Below are 19,664 nucleotides of genomic sequence, written 5' to 3'. Positions count from 1 at the left end.
TGCCGTGCGATAGAATGACGAATCATTTACGATTAAAAAATAATTCTCGTATTTCTTATTAAAGTACAATAAGAAAATTATTAATAGATTCAATATGAGATGATAACGAATTCAAATTTTACTTTAATTATTATTTAATTATTATTTAATGTATTATTATAATGCAATTTTGAACAATATTAAATTTATAATTTAAAAAGAATATTCATACATTATATATAAATATATATATAAGTTTCAGAAAGTCTTCATGAATAATGATTCAAATTCTATCACGATATATACATAATACATATATATATAATATTAAAGCGAGTATATTTTATAATACTACACATATGATATAAACGAATATAAATGATATATACTATATAATAGAATTATATAAATATGTACAAAAACATACTTGTCTTCTACTTTGAATTATTTTTATTTTTTCCATAAATAAGGAATACATTTATATACTTACATAAATTTGTTCGTTTTGCATTCATTTTTCATTTCATATTAATTTTAAAAAGATTTATATGTAAAATAATATTAATAATATTAAAAAAAAATAGTAAAAAAAATAATAGTAAAAAAATATTAAAAAAAAATAGTAAAAATATTTTAAAGAATACAATGATATTTTTGTAAATTTATAAAATGTTTTATTTTGAATTTTTTTAAAGAAAAAATTTTTTAAAAATAATATATCCAAAAATAATTATAATTATTTACAACAATTATAAAATTGAATGATAGATCTATATTATATCTTGTCTGTAAAATTGTCTGTATTATGTTTCTCATTACATAATATGATTACTGATCTTTCTCTTCATTTGATTATATTATAATGCCATATTATTATGATATTATATTTATTATATGATTTATTATCATAAAAACATTTCATTTAAACAACTATAAATGAAGTAAACAATTTTTTTGATTAATTATTTTGAATATTACAATAAACTATATAATTCTGATATATATGTACAAAGTATAAATTAATTTCTTTTTTTATAGTAATATATATTTTAATTTAAAGATAAAAAACATTGTAATAAATATTTATGTATGTGTAAAAATTTATTTATTTTAGAAAATTATAATATAATAAATATTAAAATTTTAATATATTTAAAAGAATATATTGTGGAAAAATTATCAAAAAATAACAAATTTTCATTTATAATATAATATATAATATATTATATTATATTATATATATTATATATATAATATATAAATATTATTTAATGTTACATTTATCTTAAAAAAATTCAAAAGTTAATTTTTCTTTATTTAATTTTAATACAAAAATTTTAATTATTAATTACAAATAGACCTTAATTATATAATAATTATAAATAGACCTTAGTCTCAATATCATACGTATTATAACCAATAAATTTTTATGTGCATATCAAGTCAAGTATTGTCAAGTATTCAAGATTTTTATACTTGAATATATATTGATGATAATAAAATATATATAGTTAAAATTTTTTAAATCAATATATATACATAAAAAAGATATATGTATGTGTTTTAATGGATATACAATACTTTAATGGATATACTAAGATTATATATAAAGATTTTTTAATTAAAAAATTAGAAAATTCTTACATTATAAATTGATAATAAACATTTTAATGTTTCATTTGACAGCCTTCAAGACTCAATGCTCGAGCTAGATTTCTAGCAACAGCTAATCGGAAGATATCAATTTCATTTTGAAATTTCGGATCATCGCCATGCGCTTCTACACATCGTAATAATTCATAACAATCATTGGAAGACAAAATTACATCTTTGGCTTCCAATAAAGGAATAGCATCTGATAAAAGTATCGACCAAAAACTGAAACAAATATTCTCAAATATAATTTTAATTTTTAATTTAAATTTAAAATATATTTATATTTAAAACTTACTATTTCGGTGTTAAATTTGAAACCAAAAGAGACACTAATAAACTTGCTGCTTCTTTAAATTCTCCAATACCATACATTTGATGAAATTCGCAATATTTTCCTAATTATAAAAAAATAAAATAAAAGTTATAATTGACATTAAATATTCTTAAAAATTTTAATGTTTTAAAATTGATTTACCTAAAAATGTTAGTCTATCACTAGCCATCATACAAAAACCTAAATTTTCTAATAAATCACGGCAATCCAATTTTCCATATTCTACATAACGTTTCAAAAACTGATCTGCAATGTATGTTATAAAAATACTATCTTGAGCTTTTAAAGCCCATGCAAGTGCATTTCCTAATCTTCCTTGCTTCATAGATTTTAATCCTTGAATTTTACAAATACTAGTAACTAAAAAAAAAATTTTTTTTAAATATATACATATTTTACATTACATTAAATAATATTTTAAAAAATAATACTAACCTATATGATTCATTTTATTATCTCGTGCTATATCTAAAATTTTATTTACTCTTGCTTCTGATCCCATTGGTAATGATTGTAACAATATCTCTAGTCTAGCTAAGCCTTGAGTAGGACAATGTATCAAATAACTTGCACCACATTGCCACAAAGAATGATGTCCCATTAATGTGTTACCATATTCCAATATAAGAGATTCATGAAGCTGATTACTGACTCTTAAAAAATAAAAGTTATTTTCAAGATTTGTTAAATATAATATAAATTATACAATAACTTACTCTATTTGATCTTCATCTAATATTTTAAGTTTTCCACAAATATATAATAAATCTACCAAATGAGCAGCAAACCATCCATTATCTCCCATATATTGTATTTCTTTAATAACAAGATGTAAATTACTTTCCATCAAAGCACGTATAGCATTATCAGAAGGTCTATTAGCTTGCCATCTTTTAGAAATATTATTAGCATGATGAGAAAGCTCAGGTTGTTTACAACATGGAGAACTATAAAATAATTTTGCTGCCAATAATTCATACCAAGCATCTGTATATTGTGAAAATTGCCACAATATATCTTGTTCTCCTGCAATTAACTATATTAAATGTTTTTAATAATTTTATTAAATTTATTATTTTATTTTTTTTAAATTTATTATTTTATTATATTTATGATATGAATGATGAGAATAACTATTGAGAGTTTTATTTTTAAATATATATGTATCTTAATATTATATATTATTATAAATACCTTCATAATCATTTCTAAATTAGTATCAATAACAAAAGCTTTACTATTTAAATTTGAACATAAATCTAATTGCCAATGTTTCCAACACAAAGTAAATTCATTTATAGAATAACCACCATATACATTATATACAGGCATAGTTTTAAGAGCATTTTCTGCCATTACAAAAGCAGGATGATCTGCTTTACTATGTAATGCTAATAAAGCTCTTACTAAATCTAATTTTCCATGTAATGCACAACCTATTACAATTTCCCAATAATTTGGATATTCCAAATCAGCACCAATAGTCTTTTGAGCTAATATTTTAACTGCTATAAGTTCTCTAGATGGAAAATGAAATTTAATCCATTCTAACAATTGTGGTAATACTACATCACCTAAATTTAAAATATTATATATTAGAATTTTTTGATATAAATATGTCATATATTTTTTTATTTTTAATATAATTTACCTGGTATAACATCTACGTAAAGAATTTCCACTAAGTGCCATACACATTCTATTTGATAAAAAATGGTCAAGAAATTTTCTAATGATTCTCTTTTTTCAGAAAGACATTTTCCACATATATCTTGCAAACTTTCTATACATGCTCTTAAGATAGATCTGTATTGTTTACTGTGTTTTAAAAGTTCAAGTCTAATATCCCCAGAAAAAGATTTAAGTTTTTTAATGGACAAAAAGACACCATTACTTTCATTTACTAGTTTACGTAATTGTGGTGAAAATAAAATTACTTCTGGTTTTAACATATGTACTGTTGAGTCATATTTCTTTGAACTTTTTTCTTTTGTAACTTTAGTAGTATATATACTGATTCTATTACTATTTATCCATCTTCCAGCAATAAGATGATCTTTAGAAATATTTGGAATATCCTAGAAACAAAAAATATTTTTCTTAATATATTTTTAAAAATATAATATAAATTATTATATTTATTTATTATTTAATTAAGAAACTATATCATGAATGAAATGATATAATTTAATTTAAATATATTTGTATAATAATTAGAATACAAAATAGAATTATAAAAATATTATCATGTCTCTCTTTTACAAAAAAATATTGTTTATAAATTTATGATATGATTTTATTTTTGAAAATAATAAAGATTAAATAATATTAAAGAAAATATAGGTTAAGTATAAATTAACATATTACTAAGTTTTATTGCTTACTACAGTTGGAGGATTATCAATTTCGTCCATATTTGACAATATAGAAAAAAAGAATTTTATTTCAAATGTATTTTATTATATAATAATATGCACATCAATTTTTACATTCCCAATTAACTTTATGTATTCTAATAGATTAAATACACAGTATTATCGATAACTGATTTGATTGTGAAGCAATCGATATATCGTAATTCTATATTATATCGATACTCGAAAGATGCTATTAATAATATCGAAATATTTTATCGAAACGTACATACTCTAATGCCGATATTAAACAAATTTCAATTTACTTCAGAAATATAATATAAATAAAGTTTCTAATTTATAATAATTCAATCTTTATTTACTTTATCTAATAATTAATAATTATAGCTTTTGTCATTCGTATTTTTCATTTTTTAAATAAGAATAAATTAGATTTTATATGAAACTATCGTATTATTAAAATTTAACCTTTATATTCGACATTTTTGTAAAAAATCAATATCTTTTCTATCATTGTTTCAAATATATAAATTTAACTTGATTTATTATCGAATCATTGTACTTAATTAAATTATATATCACATGATATCAAATATATTAAATTAATATTTATAATTCAAACGTAAATGAACATTTATATCTAATAGGCCGCATCACATATTATTCATAAATTCTATTTACAAATTAAAACATAGCAATTTTGTAAAAAAATTTTGCAAAATACCATTTTCAGGATAATACGATTGCAATACCATTAATATCATATTCTTATTATGGATTTCTTGAGAATTTCTAAAGGTAACATTCCCGTAACATTTTTCTTTTTCTTTGCGTCAATGTGTAATCATAACAAAGCACAAGTCTGTCCTATTCATGCGAAACGCGTTGCAGGTCGAGTTTATCATTGGTGGCCGAACATAGCCGAGGAAACACGACCCTTAACACGACTATGGGGACCAGATTCCGCACGAACAGTCTGAGCTTGCGCGGTGCTTTCGAAAGGTGTATCCTGGCTCGATCATCAAAGCCGTGGTTGGGCTTTTACTCGTCAACGAGCTTTCGTACTGGAGTGTGCGTGTCTCTAGCGAGAAAGGAAAAAAAGGAAGAAAGAAAGAAGTGGATCTTGTTCGCGTCCGGCCGGGTCGCCACGTACCACTTCTACAAGTAGCAGAGACGCCGCATCGAAAAATCCTAGATATAGAATCGTCTTGCACGCGAAAATGTAACAATCTCAATAGTGAGGCCAGTTGTCTGGAAAATTGGCTTAAACAGAAGAAGAGAAAGAGGTGATATCTTTTTTCCTGTGTCACACGGCTCGTGAGTGAAGCATCTTGCAAAGGAGATCCATGGCGTGAAACATCGGCACCGTTCGTTCGTTGAATTATTTCTCTACAAAAGCTGAAGCTTGAGAAAAATCAGGTATGTGGTCATGTAAATATATTTTTCTCATGTTTTCATTTGTTTCTTGAGTAATTATCAGAAGAATTTAGGGTTTAGTTGCTTCGCTGTTTGCCTTTCTATACCGGCTTTTTTAAATCTATTTGTTTGTTCTCAAATATAGATAAACGAACGTTAAAAATCATCCATTAAATCATATATGTATAAAATTTTGTCGAAATTGACAGTAAATTTTATCGGATTGAATTTTTGGAAATGATATATTAAACAATTGTAAATAGAAAATATGGTCTTATGAATTTTTAAAAATTATGTTGGCTTTTTACGTAAAATTTGTTCTAGTGTATTGTTAATTATTTGTATGACGCAGTATATATGTATATATTTCTTTTCACCTTTTGTTGAATATGTGAAACAAATTTAATTACAAATTTTTAATATTTTTAAACTTATTCACTGTAAATATCAATCATGATTTCTGTGATCAGATGGATATCTTCTTATTTTTATCACATTTATATTTAACTTTTTTTTTTTTGATATTAATAAGAATTTTATTTAATCAATAGAAAATATGCATATTTGTTTGAAGTAAATCTATACAAGATTATATCTATATATATATATTTTCCTTATTCGAAAACGTTCTTTAACTTCGTTTTACATTCAAAACATGTTCTGTTTTTACTAGTTGATTATATTATAGGTCAAATTTGTTTGCCAGCTTGCGTTTGTATAGAAAGACATTAGTATGTGTAGTATATGGATTTTCGCAACAGGTTATGTAGAGTTCGAATACGCAAGAAAGAGTATGTAAAAACAGTATATAAACCGTAGATAGACAATATCCGTCAATACGCTTCGTAGAATGGAACTAGTTAAATGAAATCATAGGTTTATGTATTATCACTGTAGAAATTGAAAATTAGGCAGAAATTATTGTTAACTTAACAAATGATTATAAATATTTTTAGATCATAATAGTTAATTCAGAAAATATTAATTTATATAAAAATACTAAAATATTTTTTAAATTTTCTATATTTTTTTTATTTTTATGATCCAATTAAATTATTAAAAAATTAAATTGTATATTTACAATGATTAAAATTAAATCAATTAATTTAATTATTAAAAATTCAATTTTTATCATAAAAATCAATCCAATATAAGGTTATACTTTATTCACAAATATATTTATATATTTTGTTTTAATTGTGAAAAGGAAAGAAAAGAAAGAAAATTTTTTTTACTGTTTAATGTAAATAAATCGCGTATTTCTAACGCAACGAGATGAAATTGCTTTTCATCGAGCAATCCTCCCATTATTCCCTTTCTTCAAACTAAAGTAAGGGATAAGTTAAAGATATCTGTAATGAATACGAGAATGTAAACACTATATATAATGTACTTAAATACTTCGGTCGATAACTAATTATAACGAATGAAAATAATATTTTATGCTTGTTTCTTTGTTTTGTCGAATGATTGATAATTTCTTTTTTGAATGTAATTGAAAATACGAATTCTAAATTGGATTTAGATTGTTGCAATAAAATAAAATAATCTTCCAAAATTTACGGTCAATTATAATTTATTAAACTTTAAATAATTGATTTATTTCATAAATTTTTAATTTTATTTTATCTTATCCATCTAAATATATTTTTAGATTCTACTCTACAAAATAGTAAATACAAAATAACAAATTTTGTATAAATTGAAGTTTAACTAAATAAAATATAATTGAAATATTATTTCTTATAATTTCCATTTTATTCGCAACTCACGAAGGGATAAAAATTTTTTTGGATACATTATAGTATTGTTGAAGCTAAATTTTGATTCAAATTTTTTTGGGTCGTGAATTAAATAATAATCATTTCATTTTTAAAATGTTTTTAATTCCAATATAAGCTGATGAAAGATCGTAAAACAATTTAAAAAATAAAATAACTCTTAGTCGAATTAACAATGATTAAACTAAATTATAAATATTAGAAACTAACAAATTATTCAGACGCATTTAAATATCGACTAAGGATTTACAATCAACTGTAATAATATATTCTCGTGGAGAATCGATTTATTTTGAAAATTTTTCAACTATTTTTTATTTATTTAAAAATCATTAATTTCCACGAAAAATGTCATGGTTTTCGGTTTCAATGACCAAAAAAATCCCAAAATGATAAAATTTGAAGTAAAAATTTTGTCTGAGCGGATACTAAACATAAGTATTTATTTCTATTTATTTTATTTCAAAAAAATAAAACTTATTAGCGTGTAAATTAAATATTTATTAGATCGAAACGAAAAATATTGAAGGTTCAACACACATTATTTCACATTATTCTTTCGATCAAGTGTTTTTCTTTCTTGGTATTTTTAATCGTGACACGAACCCCGTTTTGGTCCCGTATTCTTTGTCAATTGTGGATTAGTATGCGCTTCTGTGAGATGCATCGTATCGACGCGATGGAACGCGATGAATCCTCCAATCAAAACAAGCGGGATTCGAAAATGTCTCGAATATAGCTGAGTTTTTATCGATTGCTTTAAAGCATCTTTCTCCTAGAATACACTTTATTGTCAAATGCAAAGTGATTTTGCAACCTTCTGAATAAATAGTTTCGAATAAATATTTCGACGGAAAATAAACGATTCGAGGTATCGAATATTAAAAAAATATCGTTATCGACTGATGGTTTTTAAGCATCTCTAGAGCACACTTTGCAAATTGCAAAAAAAAAAAAAAGAAAATTTGCACCTTTCTATATGTTTCGAATAAAGTACCAAAAAATATACTGCGCATAATAGAAATCGTGTTTTCAAATTGGAGAACATAGTTTGGAATGTGGCGTAATAAAAATTGGCATCGATATAAAAAACGAAACTGAAATGGAATAGAACCGATGAACCGCTTTGAAAACCTTTTTGCTTCGTATACATTGCGACGAATATAAAAAGTTTTATAGATTTGGAATGGATATTTCATTCGGGAACAAACGATGACAATTGTGCAACGAACGAAGCATCGCGTGTTAAAAGACATTGAAGAGAATGGTTGGGATTCTCGTTGTAATAAATAATTTCGTAAAAATAAAAATGAAATAAGATCGAAAAATGGCAAGTTTTAAATCATTTTGATTAATGCGAAATTCTATTTCGTATATCTGCAATAGTTTACACACGGAAAATATAATTTTTTTCCAATCTCTTAAAAATTATGAATTACAAACTATGTATCGATAACGTTTATTCTATTAAAAATAAAACGCGTCGATCAATTTTGTTTTGCGTCGAAAATTCGTCGAGATCAAAACCAGTTATCGTGCTTTACGTATAAATCACGAATTTTCGGCACGCGTTACGCGTATTTCAAGATGCCCGGATTTCAAACTCACGCTCATCTGTCGTTAATAGAGAAACGCGATCGATTTTGAAAGAGCAGAACGATTGCTGCCAATTCAAAAGGTTATTCGCATGACCCACATTCAGCTCTCTCAACGCTATACGAATTTTCATACAGATGGAGAATTTACGTGAATTCCGGGAACACGTATGATTACGAGCGAACTATGCGTATATTAAAAGGATGGGTGATCTGGCATATGTTCAATCAATATTTTGTAATTAAAGATATGTTAAAAGATTCAGATTCAGAGACGCGAAAAAGGACATCCATTGAATTAATTTGAAATTTAAAATAAGAAAATATTTTATAATTGTAATATAGAATTGAAAAATATTATTAAAAAAATATATATATACATAAAAAAAATAATAATTTGATTATTAATTTTTAACGTACAATACTCTCGATATTTATATATCGTCAAAAATTTCTTGTACATTCATTTTCCGATAAAAATTAAATTTCTACTTAAATTTTTTTTTTTTTTTTAAGAATCGGTTATTTCTTTTTTAGTTAATTTTTATAAAAAAAATTGATTTTATAAATCAATTTTTATAAAAAAAAATTGATTTTATAAGTTAATTTTTATAAAAAAAAATTGATTTTATAAATCAATTTTTATAAATATATTATAAATATTGATTTTATAATTGTCTTCAGAAACAAAATTAATAATGAATATAAAGATTCCATTATTTTTCATCAAAAATTTTATACAAAAAAAAAATAAAACTAGTTCAATATATTTTGCATTTGTTTTGAAAAGCAAAAAGAGAAAAATTTACAATGTCAGACTTACTTATGTTGTTACATATGCGATTCTGAATGATTTTAGTACATCATTTTCGAGATTGTTTATGCAATTTCTATCTCCAAGATGATGTAACAAGATATACAAGTTAATAAAAAAATCAGAGACAGTATATTTATCGTTCATTCGAAAAATATTCTTTTCCCCAATTTCTATTTTCATTCGAATAGAATTCTTAGCGAAATTCAACTTGTGAATCGCCTATAAATAAACAAATACATTATGTAATTTCACGTTAAGAGCAATAGCTTGTTTAAGTTTCCTTTCATCAAAAATGAGATTTTTTTATTTTTTTTTTCTGCATTATTTTCGTATTTATACGATTTAATTTGCTATCAAAAATCAAAATATAAGGAATAAATTGAGTAGAATGAGTAACAATTTTAATTTCAATTTTTCTATAATAATATAATATATATAATATACGATAATAATACGATAAAAAATATAATATTAGCGATTAGGAATGATTTATTAAAAAAGATGTATATAATTCTTTCTAACTAAATTAATTAAATTAATTAAAGTTATAATTCATGAATTATTTTTCAACTAGAAATAAAGAACTAGTGAACAAGTTATAAATGTATCGATTTTCTTTAAAAACTCGAATTTCATGAAAGTTTTCTCTGGAGATCTAGAAATTGAAAATTTTTAGCCTTTTAGATTAAATTATGCAGAAAAAGAAAAGATTCGAAGATTTTACTTAGAGACTATGGATAAAATCAATTAAATTAAATGTAGATCAAAATGTTAATTGTTATCTGAATTGTAAAAAAATTTTTACCACCAAGATCAATATTTCCATAAAATAATGTTATTGATATCACAAAAAAGATTCATATTAAAATAATAAAAATGGAAAAGATATATCAAAAGTATATTTACATATGGTAATTTTAAATGTTCTTTTATTCTTTATATAAAAATAGCAAATATTTTCAAAAATTTTTCAAATTACATGATATTTTCTCAAAATGATATTATCCATATCGCAAAAAAAAAAAAAAAAGAAAGAAAAAATACTAAGAATATCAATATTCATATGTTTCGTGTACTTAAAAGTATCCGAATTTACCAATCACATAATTTTAAAATGATATTATCCATATCTAAAAAACGTTATTAATATTCACATGTATAAAATACAAGTTCGAATTTTCTTTTGCTCTTCACTGATGCACGAAGTAAAACATTGCACAAAGAGTATAGAAGAACGTCGTATATCGAAGACGGTTAATGCAAATCGAAAGGTATGCATCTGTCTTTCAAGAGATAGCACAATGACGGGCAAAAAGGATTGGCGGCTCGCCAGTCTGAAAATAACGAAAAATAAGCGACGATCAGGATTTGCATAATAGTAAAAAGAGGATAATCTTGTTCGCGGACGGAAGTTCGTGCGACCAATCTCTAAGGAATTACGAAATATGGTGCCAAGTAAACGTGAATACCTCATGATTTTAATGAAAAACACCGTATAACTCTATACGGAAAATGTAAACCAGTTGGATTTGTTATATATTGATATGTTAATTATAAATGGAAACTTTTAGATTTGTCTTCTATATTTATCAAATTAAATATCAAATTAAATATTCGTCACATTTTTTTTTTAAAGAAAATCGGTATTCGTTTAGAAATTCAATATTCGTAATCAAAAGTTTTTTTTTGTATGAATCATAACTTTTCAACAAAAGTTAGATTTCTACTTAGAATTTTATTTATTTGAGACTGAGAATCGATTTTCTTTTTCGTTAATTCTTATTGAAAAAATTGATATTCTGTAATATTATTTTGTCTATCTTCAAAAATAGATTATAATAACGAGTATAGAGATTAGATTAATATTCATAAGATTTTTTTCGGCAAGAAAATATTTCGATGTTCAATATTTGTAGTTAAAAGTTTCTTATCGCATGGAGGTTGGAATCGATTCTTTTTTTATTAATTCGTATTGAAAAGACTGATTCTTCGATATTCCTTGAGAACTTTGAGGATTATAATTTTTTAACGAATACAGTGATTAAGTAAGGTTAGGTTCTGTTCTATTGTATATATTTTTTTATCTTTGATCAGTTTCAATCTTCGTTTGAAGATTATTTATTATTTTTATTATTGTAAAGCAAATGTGTATTATCAGAAAATTAAAAAAAACAATTAACTTATTACAATTTTGCTTTTAATAAATTAAGTTTGAAAATATTTTCTTTTTTATTTTTTGTATAAAATCATTAGTTTCAATATCGAACGTGGAAATGCTTAAGACTCGAACCTTCTTAAAAATGTTGATGTGTGTTCGCTAGAAAGAAAACACCGATGTGGAACACCAGACGTTTGTTATCCTCATGCTAAAAGCGAATTTTGTTGTTTTACCGCACGTGAGAGATCACTCTGCGCGATTTCGACTCGTTTTTACGACCGACTCGTGTTTTACAACCGACGCGGCGTTATGTTGCCAAGAATTGAAGCCGGGTCGAGGATATCGCGCAAACGTTCACCGATCTGGAACCACGTGGAGAATAATAAAAACAATGTTTCAGCAGTAACAGGAAATGAAGATCTTGCAGATATATTTTTACCAAAATTAAAGGAAAAAGAAAAAAATTTTTTATAAAAATCTTCGAGTTAATGTCAAAGAAGAAATAATGCTATGTAAAAATACATATTTTTATATGAGTAATAGTTGTTATATGTTTTTATTTTAATTTTTGGCAAATTTTTCAAATTTGCATTTGTTCTAGATTCTAGACATGATTTATTTTTATTTATTCGAAGAAATATTTTAAAAATTTACTTTTAGCTCTTATTCATACTTATTTCATCTCTTTTCACTGTTCGATTTATTGCACGAATTAGATAAAATTTAAAATAGAATAAATTCTTTATTTTCTATAGATTAATTGACACATTTATTATTTTAATATGTTAAATTCAAAATTTTAATCTCGTCGCATGATAGAGATTTCTACATTATTTCTCCTGTTCATCTGTCAAATTTATCAATTTATCTCTTTCAATATTAATATAATTGAATCTGAAATAATAAAATTTCGCGAATGTCAAATGCCAAAGTTTAAACGCGAAGCTTGAAATATCAAAGCAAAACCAATAGATTTTCATTTTCCTTTTCTGTTGAATTTTCTTTAACTCATTAATCCAATAATTAAAATTGGACAACAATAATTAACAACAAAATGATCGTAAGGAAAATCCAAGAATCCTATACGATATCATCAACTCAAAATAGGAAATGCATTTTCGAGAAGAAGAAAAAATTCGTAATATACTTATGAAAGCGCATTTATCGTGAGCATCGCCAATAAATTGAGACACTTCAATAGATATTTTACGTCATCGTCGTTCACTTTTAATTATCACAATCTCATCTGGCATGATCCAGAAGAGAGACGATCAAGAATATATCCATAGCCACTCGAGCTTATCTATCCTTTCAACGATCGCTTTTAAGAGCAGAAGCAACAGTTTTCAACTGGTTTTGTCTTCGTTCGTGGCCTCTTGGATGCGCGTGACAATGGTTCGAAAACTTTCTTCTTTTCTCCTGTCTCTCTGGCTTTGGCTCATCTTCACGGATGATCGTTCGATAGTTCACTCGAGTTGAATCGATGGCTTTCGTGTAGTGCGATGTTGCACCTAATTTTCTTGATGTATATAGGTACATATCGATGCCACGATGGCCGAACATGATCGGAGAAGGGTCGACGGTTGTTCAATCTACGAGACACGATAACACTTGGCGACTTTGTTCATACTTATGGCATATAAGTAGACGTTTCATTTTTCTTTTTTAACTCTGTTATATAAGGTATTAATATGAGACAAAGAAGAGTCTAGAAGTCAAAACAAATATAAAAGTTACAATTGACGACTTTGTTTATACTTCGCGTTTATTATTATATAAACACATGAATAGACATCTCAATTATTTTATTTTTTATACTTTTTGTATTTATATAAGATATTAATAATGGAACATCTTTCTAAAAATTAAAACAAATATAAAAGTTACACTTGGCGATTTTATTCATACTTTGGATTTATCTTCACGTATATAGAGTTTCTACTTGTTTTTTTTTTTTTTTTTTTTTTTAATCCTATGTAAAACGTTAATACAAAACAATTCTATCGTTAGTGAAACCAAAGAAAAATCTTTTAATAATTTAAAAATCTGATATGACGGACATATTTTAAATTTTAAATATAATATTGAGCATGTAATTATCAACGAATAATGGTTGTCAATTATCGCGATTTTTTTATTTATAAAATAATCGAAAATGGTTTTCAACCTATGAATGTTTAATAGGTATTATGTTATTCGTGATGTTTAAACGACGAAATATTCGACATCAATTTTTCTAATTATCTCGTCATTTTTAGATCCATTAACGAAAGAATCATTCAGTATATTCGTAGAAAAGATCAATTCTACGAATCGAAATACAAAAATAATATACAAAAATTTCGATCAAGTTTTAAATAATTGAATTTTGCATACGAGTATGTCTCGAAAAAAAAAAGTGAATTTGCATTATTTAAAATCTCTGGCTCGGAAATACAGAATTTTACCGATGAAAATTTCTTGATCCGTGCATAACTTCTCGACAGATATTTTTACCTTGTTCGTGATTTTCCACGCTTTACTATTTGTTTGTTCAAAGAAAGGAACGATTTGGCGCGCGATCGGCCTCGGGGTACCAGTGTGGAGGAACAGTTTTCGTAAAAGTGAAAATAAAATTGCCGGCAACCGTGTAAACTGTTTCCTCACTGTCAAAATACAAAGATAAATTATTCTCCATTTCGTCACGTTCGTTATTTTCTGATACTATTAGATCGGATGTAATTTCGAACTTTACTTCTTCTTGTTTGTTTTAACTGACTAGATTAACGGCGATATACTGCATCGTATGTTTCCATTTATTCTTTATTAGTCAGGGGTGGTACATATTATGATATAATACAGTGGTGATCGCTTTATTCGTGACAGGAGCCATATGCAGACCGTCCATCAAAAATATTCAGGAATCGCAATCCTAAATAGAAATCGTAAATTCTCTTTCGCCTAATCAATTCTAAGATTAAACTTATTATTAAAGATTATATTATTTTAAGATTAAACTTATTATTTTATTATTAAAAACAGTCTTTTATTTGTTGCGAGACTCTTTAAATATTTTCACTCTCAAGACGATATTCGAATATTTTTAACTCAAAATTTTAATCTGCATCGAATATTTACAAGGTGTTAATATATTTATGTGACAACACATGTTTTTTTGGAAATTGATTCTAGAACACAATATTATATATATTATATATATTAATATATTTTATATATTAAAACAAATATAAAAATTGTGTAACAAAAAATATTATTAAGAGTGTTAATGTAAATATATTTGGAAGGTTGATTTTAGAAATTATAAAACAAAAGTTGATATATTATTTAAAGTTTATTTATTAAGTTGTATGTTATGATGTTTGCACAAGCAAATGGAGGTTAAAAGTAAGATGGCGGTATGACGGAGATTATTTATTATTATTTATGCAAGCTTAAATTGTTTACAAGAAATAAGCTTCAATTTTTATACATTATTATTTTTATACATTAACTTTTATATTTATTTTGAATCTTTCACGAATATATTAATTAATATATTTTGTTTTCAAATTTAGAAAATAGAAATTTATTATAAGTGAATAAAGCAAAGTATATCACGTTTCTCGGTTATTCATTTGTATATATGAAAACTTCAAATATTTCTGAAGAATCGTGGACAATAAATTAAGAATCATTATAGTGGAAAAATACTGAAACCTTGAAATACTGAAAAGTTGATGCTTTGAGTAATATTAATAATAACATATGTTAAAGAACAAGATATCAAAGCACAAAGGATTATATTAATATTAAAGAAATATTTCTTTAATATTCATTTTATTTCTGCATTTTATTTTTTGATTATCGTTTTGATCTAATATGTGCGTTTTTAACAAGCATAATTTGACTAATTTTATTTTATTTTTATTTTCTTGAATTGAATTTTTACTTTTATTGATTTATTTCTTTTCAAACAAATGAAATTTTAGAAAGAAGCCTATAACAAATTATTAGTCATCTAATAATAATCCTGTTTGATGTAAATTGATTAAAGAGAAGTTTACAATGCAACTTGTAAATTATTATACAAGATGGTATAGGTAATTTTAATTAAAATTTTTGTCAATAACCTGTTTTCAAAATATATATATTATTAATAAGACAAAAGTATTCTATAGAATTTTTTTATTTTGTTATGTTTATCGAGGTTTATGATTATCTGAATTAAATTAGAACGGAATAATATCAGACAAAAGTTTTTAATGCATAATAAATATATCATGAAATAAATAAAATTGAAATTATTTGAATAAACTCTTCAATATTGAAAAATTTACTTATTGTGTTTAAATATATTTTTCAGTAATTATTATTAACTTGAAAAATAATTAAAAGCATATAATTAAACTTTGTTTAAATCATTATTATTATATTGATGAATACTTATTAATTATAGATCGTTAAATTTATATTTTTTTATCAGCATTATAAAATATAAAAAAAAAAATATGCAATGACATCATCTTCAAAAAAAAAATAAAATACATTTATTAATGAATGTTTTAGGTAGCAGTTCTTATTCACTATTATACATTATCAGTCAAAAGTTTTGAATTTCTTTCTTAATTCTATTTACATCGAATTTTTTGCAAATTTTTTTTTTATTAAAACAAAATATCAATAATAATTTTACTTATTTGAACAAATTTCTTGCAATATAATAATATTTAATAATATTCTAATCAGTTTATTTTTTTAATTTTAAATTTATATAAAGAGTTTTAGTTTTTCAATTTATATATCATATTAATGAAACTTTGAAATTTGTTAAATAATGCGTTATTATTATTATTAATTTTTTTCAAAAATATCCAAATAAAACATAAAGTTAAAATTTCAATAAAAGCATCGATATTTCTCTTTCTAAGTGTTTCTTAAGTGATATCGTCTCTACAATAAATAGCTTATTATTGTATATAACATCCTTAGTTTATAATCTTGATTCGAGATGTCGTATCAGCTGCTCCACGAACTAAGTTTCAAGATGGCACGCGGAAATTGCTCAATTTGACCGGTTCTGTCGTCTTTAAACAAATCATATTACAGTGTTTTATAGTGATACATTTTCCTTCAAAAATTACGCTTGTTTTAATATTTTTTCATTTGATATTTAAATGTTGTTAATTTATTGCAATCAACATAATATTTAATAAAGATAATAAAATAATAGAATTGGATTGAATAATAAAGAATAAACATAAAGAAGAAGAAACGAAAAATTAAAAAAGAGAAATATTTATTTCATCTTGAAGGACAGAAGTTTCCTTTTATCTACATGTGTTTTCTATTATGTTGCATCACCATATCGATTTGGTGATGTTTACAAGTAGATTTATATTTAAGGTTAGTGAAACATGATATTTTGTTATAGTAATATGAATAATTAATATCAATATTATATTAAATATTTCAATTACCATTATTATAATAAATTATTTAATAAATAATGTGAATTCCATTCTATTTTAATTAGAATATAAAAATATATATATTTTCAATAATATTACGCCATTCTTTTTAATAGATTAATCACAAGGATAATTAATGAAAATATATCAAAATCATAATATCTATTTATCAATATTTTACCAACAAATAATCAATAAATTTCATTCAACAGTGAGAATCATTTGTCATTTTCACTTAGTCTTATAAGTAATAATAAATTAGTTGAATTTTGTTTAAATGGTAACTCTCGATTCGATCAATATAGTTTTTCTAAATAATATCCTTTCTCGCAACAACCATGAATTGAATAGTTTGCCAAGTGAAAAAAAAACGAATCGCTAGTTCCAAAATTAAACTCATGTCTTCGAGTGAATTCAATACGACAAAAGGCAGCTTACGTTGAATCGTTTCGACGCGATCTCTGCTGCTCATTTCCGGTCGTGCCTTCCGATGAATAGGTTCACTTTCTGCTCATAAAGCCGATTTTACAGTGACTACGATAGGGTAATCCCTATTCTGTGAGTTTGGTTTAATCTTTAATTACATTACGGAGACAACTGTCGCGCGGCAAATAGATCAGTGAAGATAATAATGCCATTTATTTAAGCACATTCAGTGTAAATTTAAACATCGTCAACTAACATAGCATATCGGATATTCGAACGAAAATTTTCACGGAATTGGTGATAGTTGTTTAAACGGATGCAACTTATTTTGCATAATGAAATATGATGTATTATTTTTCTTATTTATAAATATTCATTTAATGTCGATTAACGCGTATTTAATTTAATTTTACGTATAATAAATGTTGAACTGTTTTGAAAGTAAATTTTATTCGAAGTAATGAAACAAAAATATAAATTTTATTCAAAATTCATTTTTTTTTTTTTTTTAAGTTATAAAATTTTCTTTCAAATACGAAAACTTTTACGGCAAATTACATTTTGAAATATTAGATATTTTAACTAAGAAGAGCAGATAAATTAGCAAAGTATATAAGTAAAAAAGTACATAACTCGATTGAAGAAGAGAAGGATAAAAGAGTGATGCGCGTATAAAAGAAAAATTCGTTGCTTCTTTCGGAAGTTAATTTTTTTAGGTCGAGAATTTATTCGAGTGGGTCGAATTAACTCGGATTTTACATTCTTCAAAGCAGTCGTACCGATTTCAACTTTGACTATCCATTCTCTCGACATCTCTCTCTCTCTCTTTCCTCCCTCCTTTAATTCATTAAGCTTCGAATCTATGTTCGTCAAACATCGATTGAAACGTGATTGAAAATATTCGATGATTTTCCAATTACAAAAAAGAAATAAAAATTTTTTAACATAATAATTATTAATTGACATATATTCATATATTATTTCGTCATATATTCTTTATCGATTTATTAATTTTTCGTTAACATTTCTTTAAAAAATTTTAATCATTTCGCTGAGATGATTTGATATTTAATATCATATTTAATGAAATAAATATTTATTATAACAACATTTTTGAATAAATAAAAGGATTAATTCAATCACATGCACAAGACGAATTAATTATTGCATTAGTATTATCATTTCAATAAATACAAACATTTCTCCACACAATTAATCAATTATTCTTACATATCTTCGTACTTTATTCATTTGTATTTCTGATTAATCCGCGTGGAACATTTCGAGTCTCTGTTTGAACTGATGATTATCGTATGAATTGGAACCACGAAAATCAACATTTGTTCACTTTAATCGCCCTTTATTAGCATAATAATTAATTCACGGTATAGCGTTATTTCAATCCAATATTATTTCTTACGATTGGAATTTGTTTGAATAATCGTGAAATTCTTCTCGATTCTCAAAATCGTGTGAATTAGCAGTTAATGATTTTCAATTTTTTCGACGAATTTTTTTTGTTTGTTGAACAAAAAAAAATTCTATATAATTAATTTTTCATATAATTAAAATATTTATTATATATAATTTATTATATATTCTAAATATATCAAATGTTTATTACACTAAAATATTTTTATAAGATATATTTTATTTTTTAAAAAATATGAAGCAACGTTT

The 19,664-nt window shown here is 24.3% G+C and overlaps 2 protein-coding genes across 3 annotated transcripts in view; one reads left to right on the top strand and one right to left on the bottom strand.

The window, feature by feature from the left end:
• Window positions 1–1,378: 1,378 nt before the first annotated feature.
• On the bottom strand, window positions 1,379–4,485 carry LOC122712519 (nuclear pore complex protein Nup85). Its single transcript, XM_043932251.1, has 8 exons — window positions 4,354–4,485; window positions 3,621–4,047; window positions 3,164–3,543; window positions 2,686–3,005; window positions 2,405–2,622; window positions 2,111–2,329; window positions 1,931–2,030; window positions 1,379–1,857 (listed from the first exon to the last, which is right to left on the bottom strand). The coding sequence occupies exons 1-8, from the start codon at window positions 4,381–4,383 to the stop codon at window positions 1,647–1,649; spliced, it is 1,905 nt and encodes a 634-aa protein (XP_043788186.1). The 5' UTR covers window positions 4,384–4,485; the 3' UTR covers window positions 1,379–1,646.
• Window positions 4,486–5,365: 880 nt separating this feature from the next.
• The window catches only part of LOC122711380, a 54,072-nt gene continuing 39,773 nt past the window's right edge, over window positions 5,366–19,664 (top strand). For both annotated transcript variants that reach the window (XM_043930129.1, XM_043930119.1), the window contains exon 1: window positions 5,366–5,763. The gene's annotated coding sequence lies outside the window, so the exon portion shown is untranslated. The remainder of the gene's footprint in view (window positions 5,764–19,664) is intronic.

This window comes from Apis laboriosa, unplaced genomic scaffold (assembly GCF_014066325.1).
Source record: "Apis laboriosa isolate Shangri-la unplaced genomic scaffold, ASM1406632v1 scaffold112_cov148, whole genome shotgun sequence".
Taxonomy (NCBI): Eukaryota; Metazoa; Arthropoda; class Insecta; order Hymenoptera; family Apidae; genus Apis; species Apis laboriosa.
The sequence above is the reverse complement of the archived record's forward strand: the minus strand, read 5'-3'. Positions and strand labels throughout refer to the sequence as shown.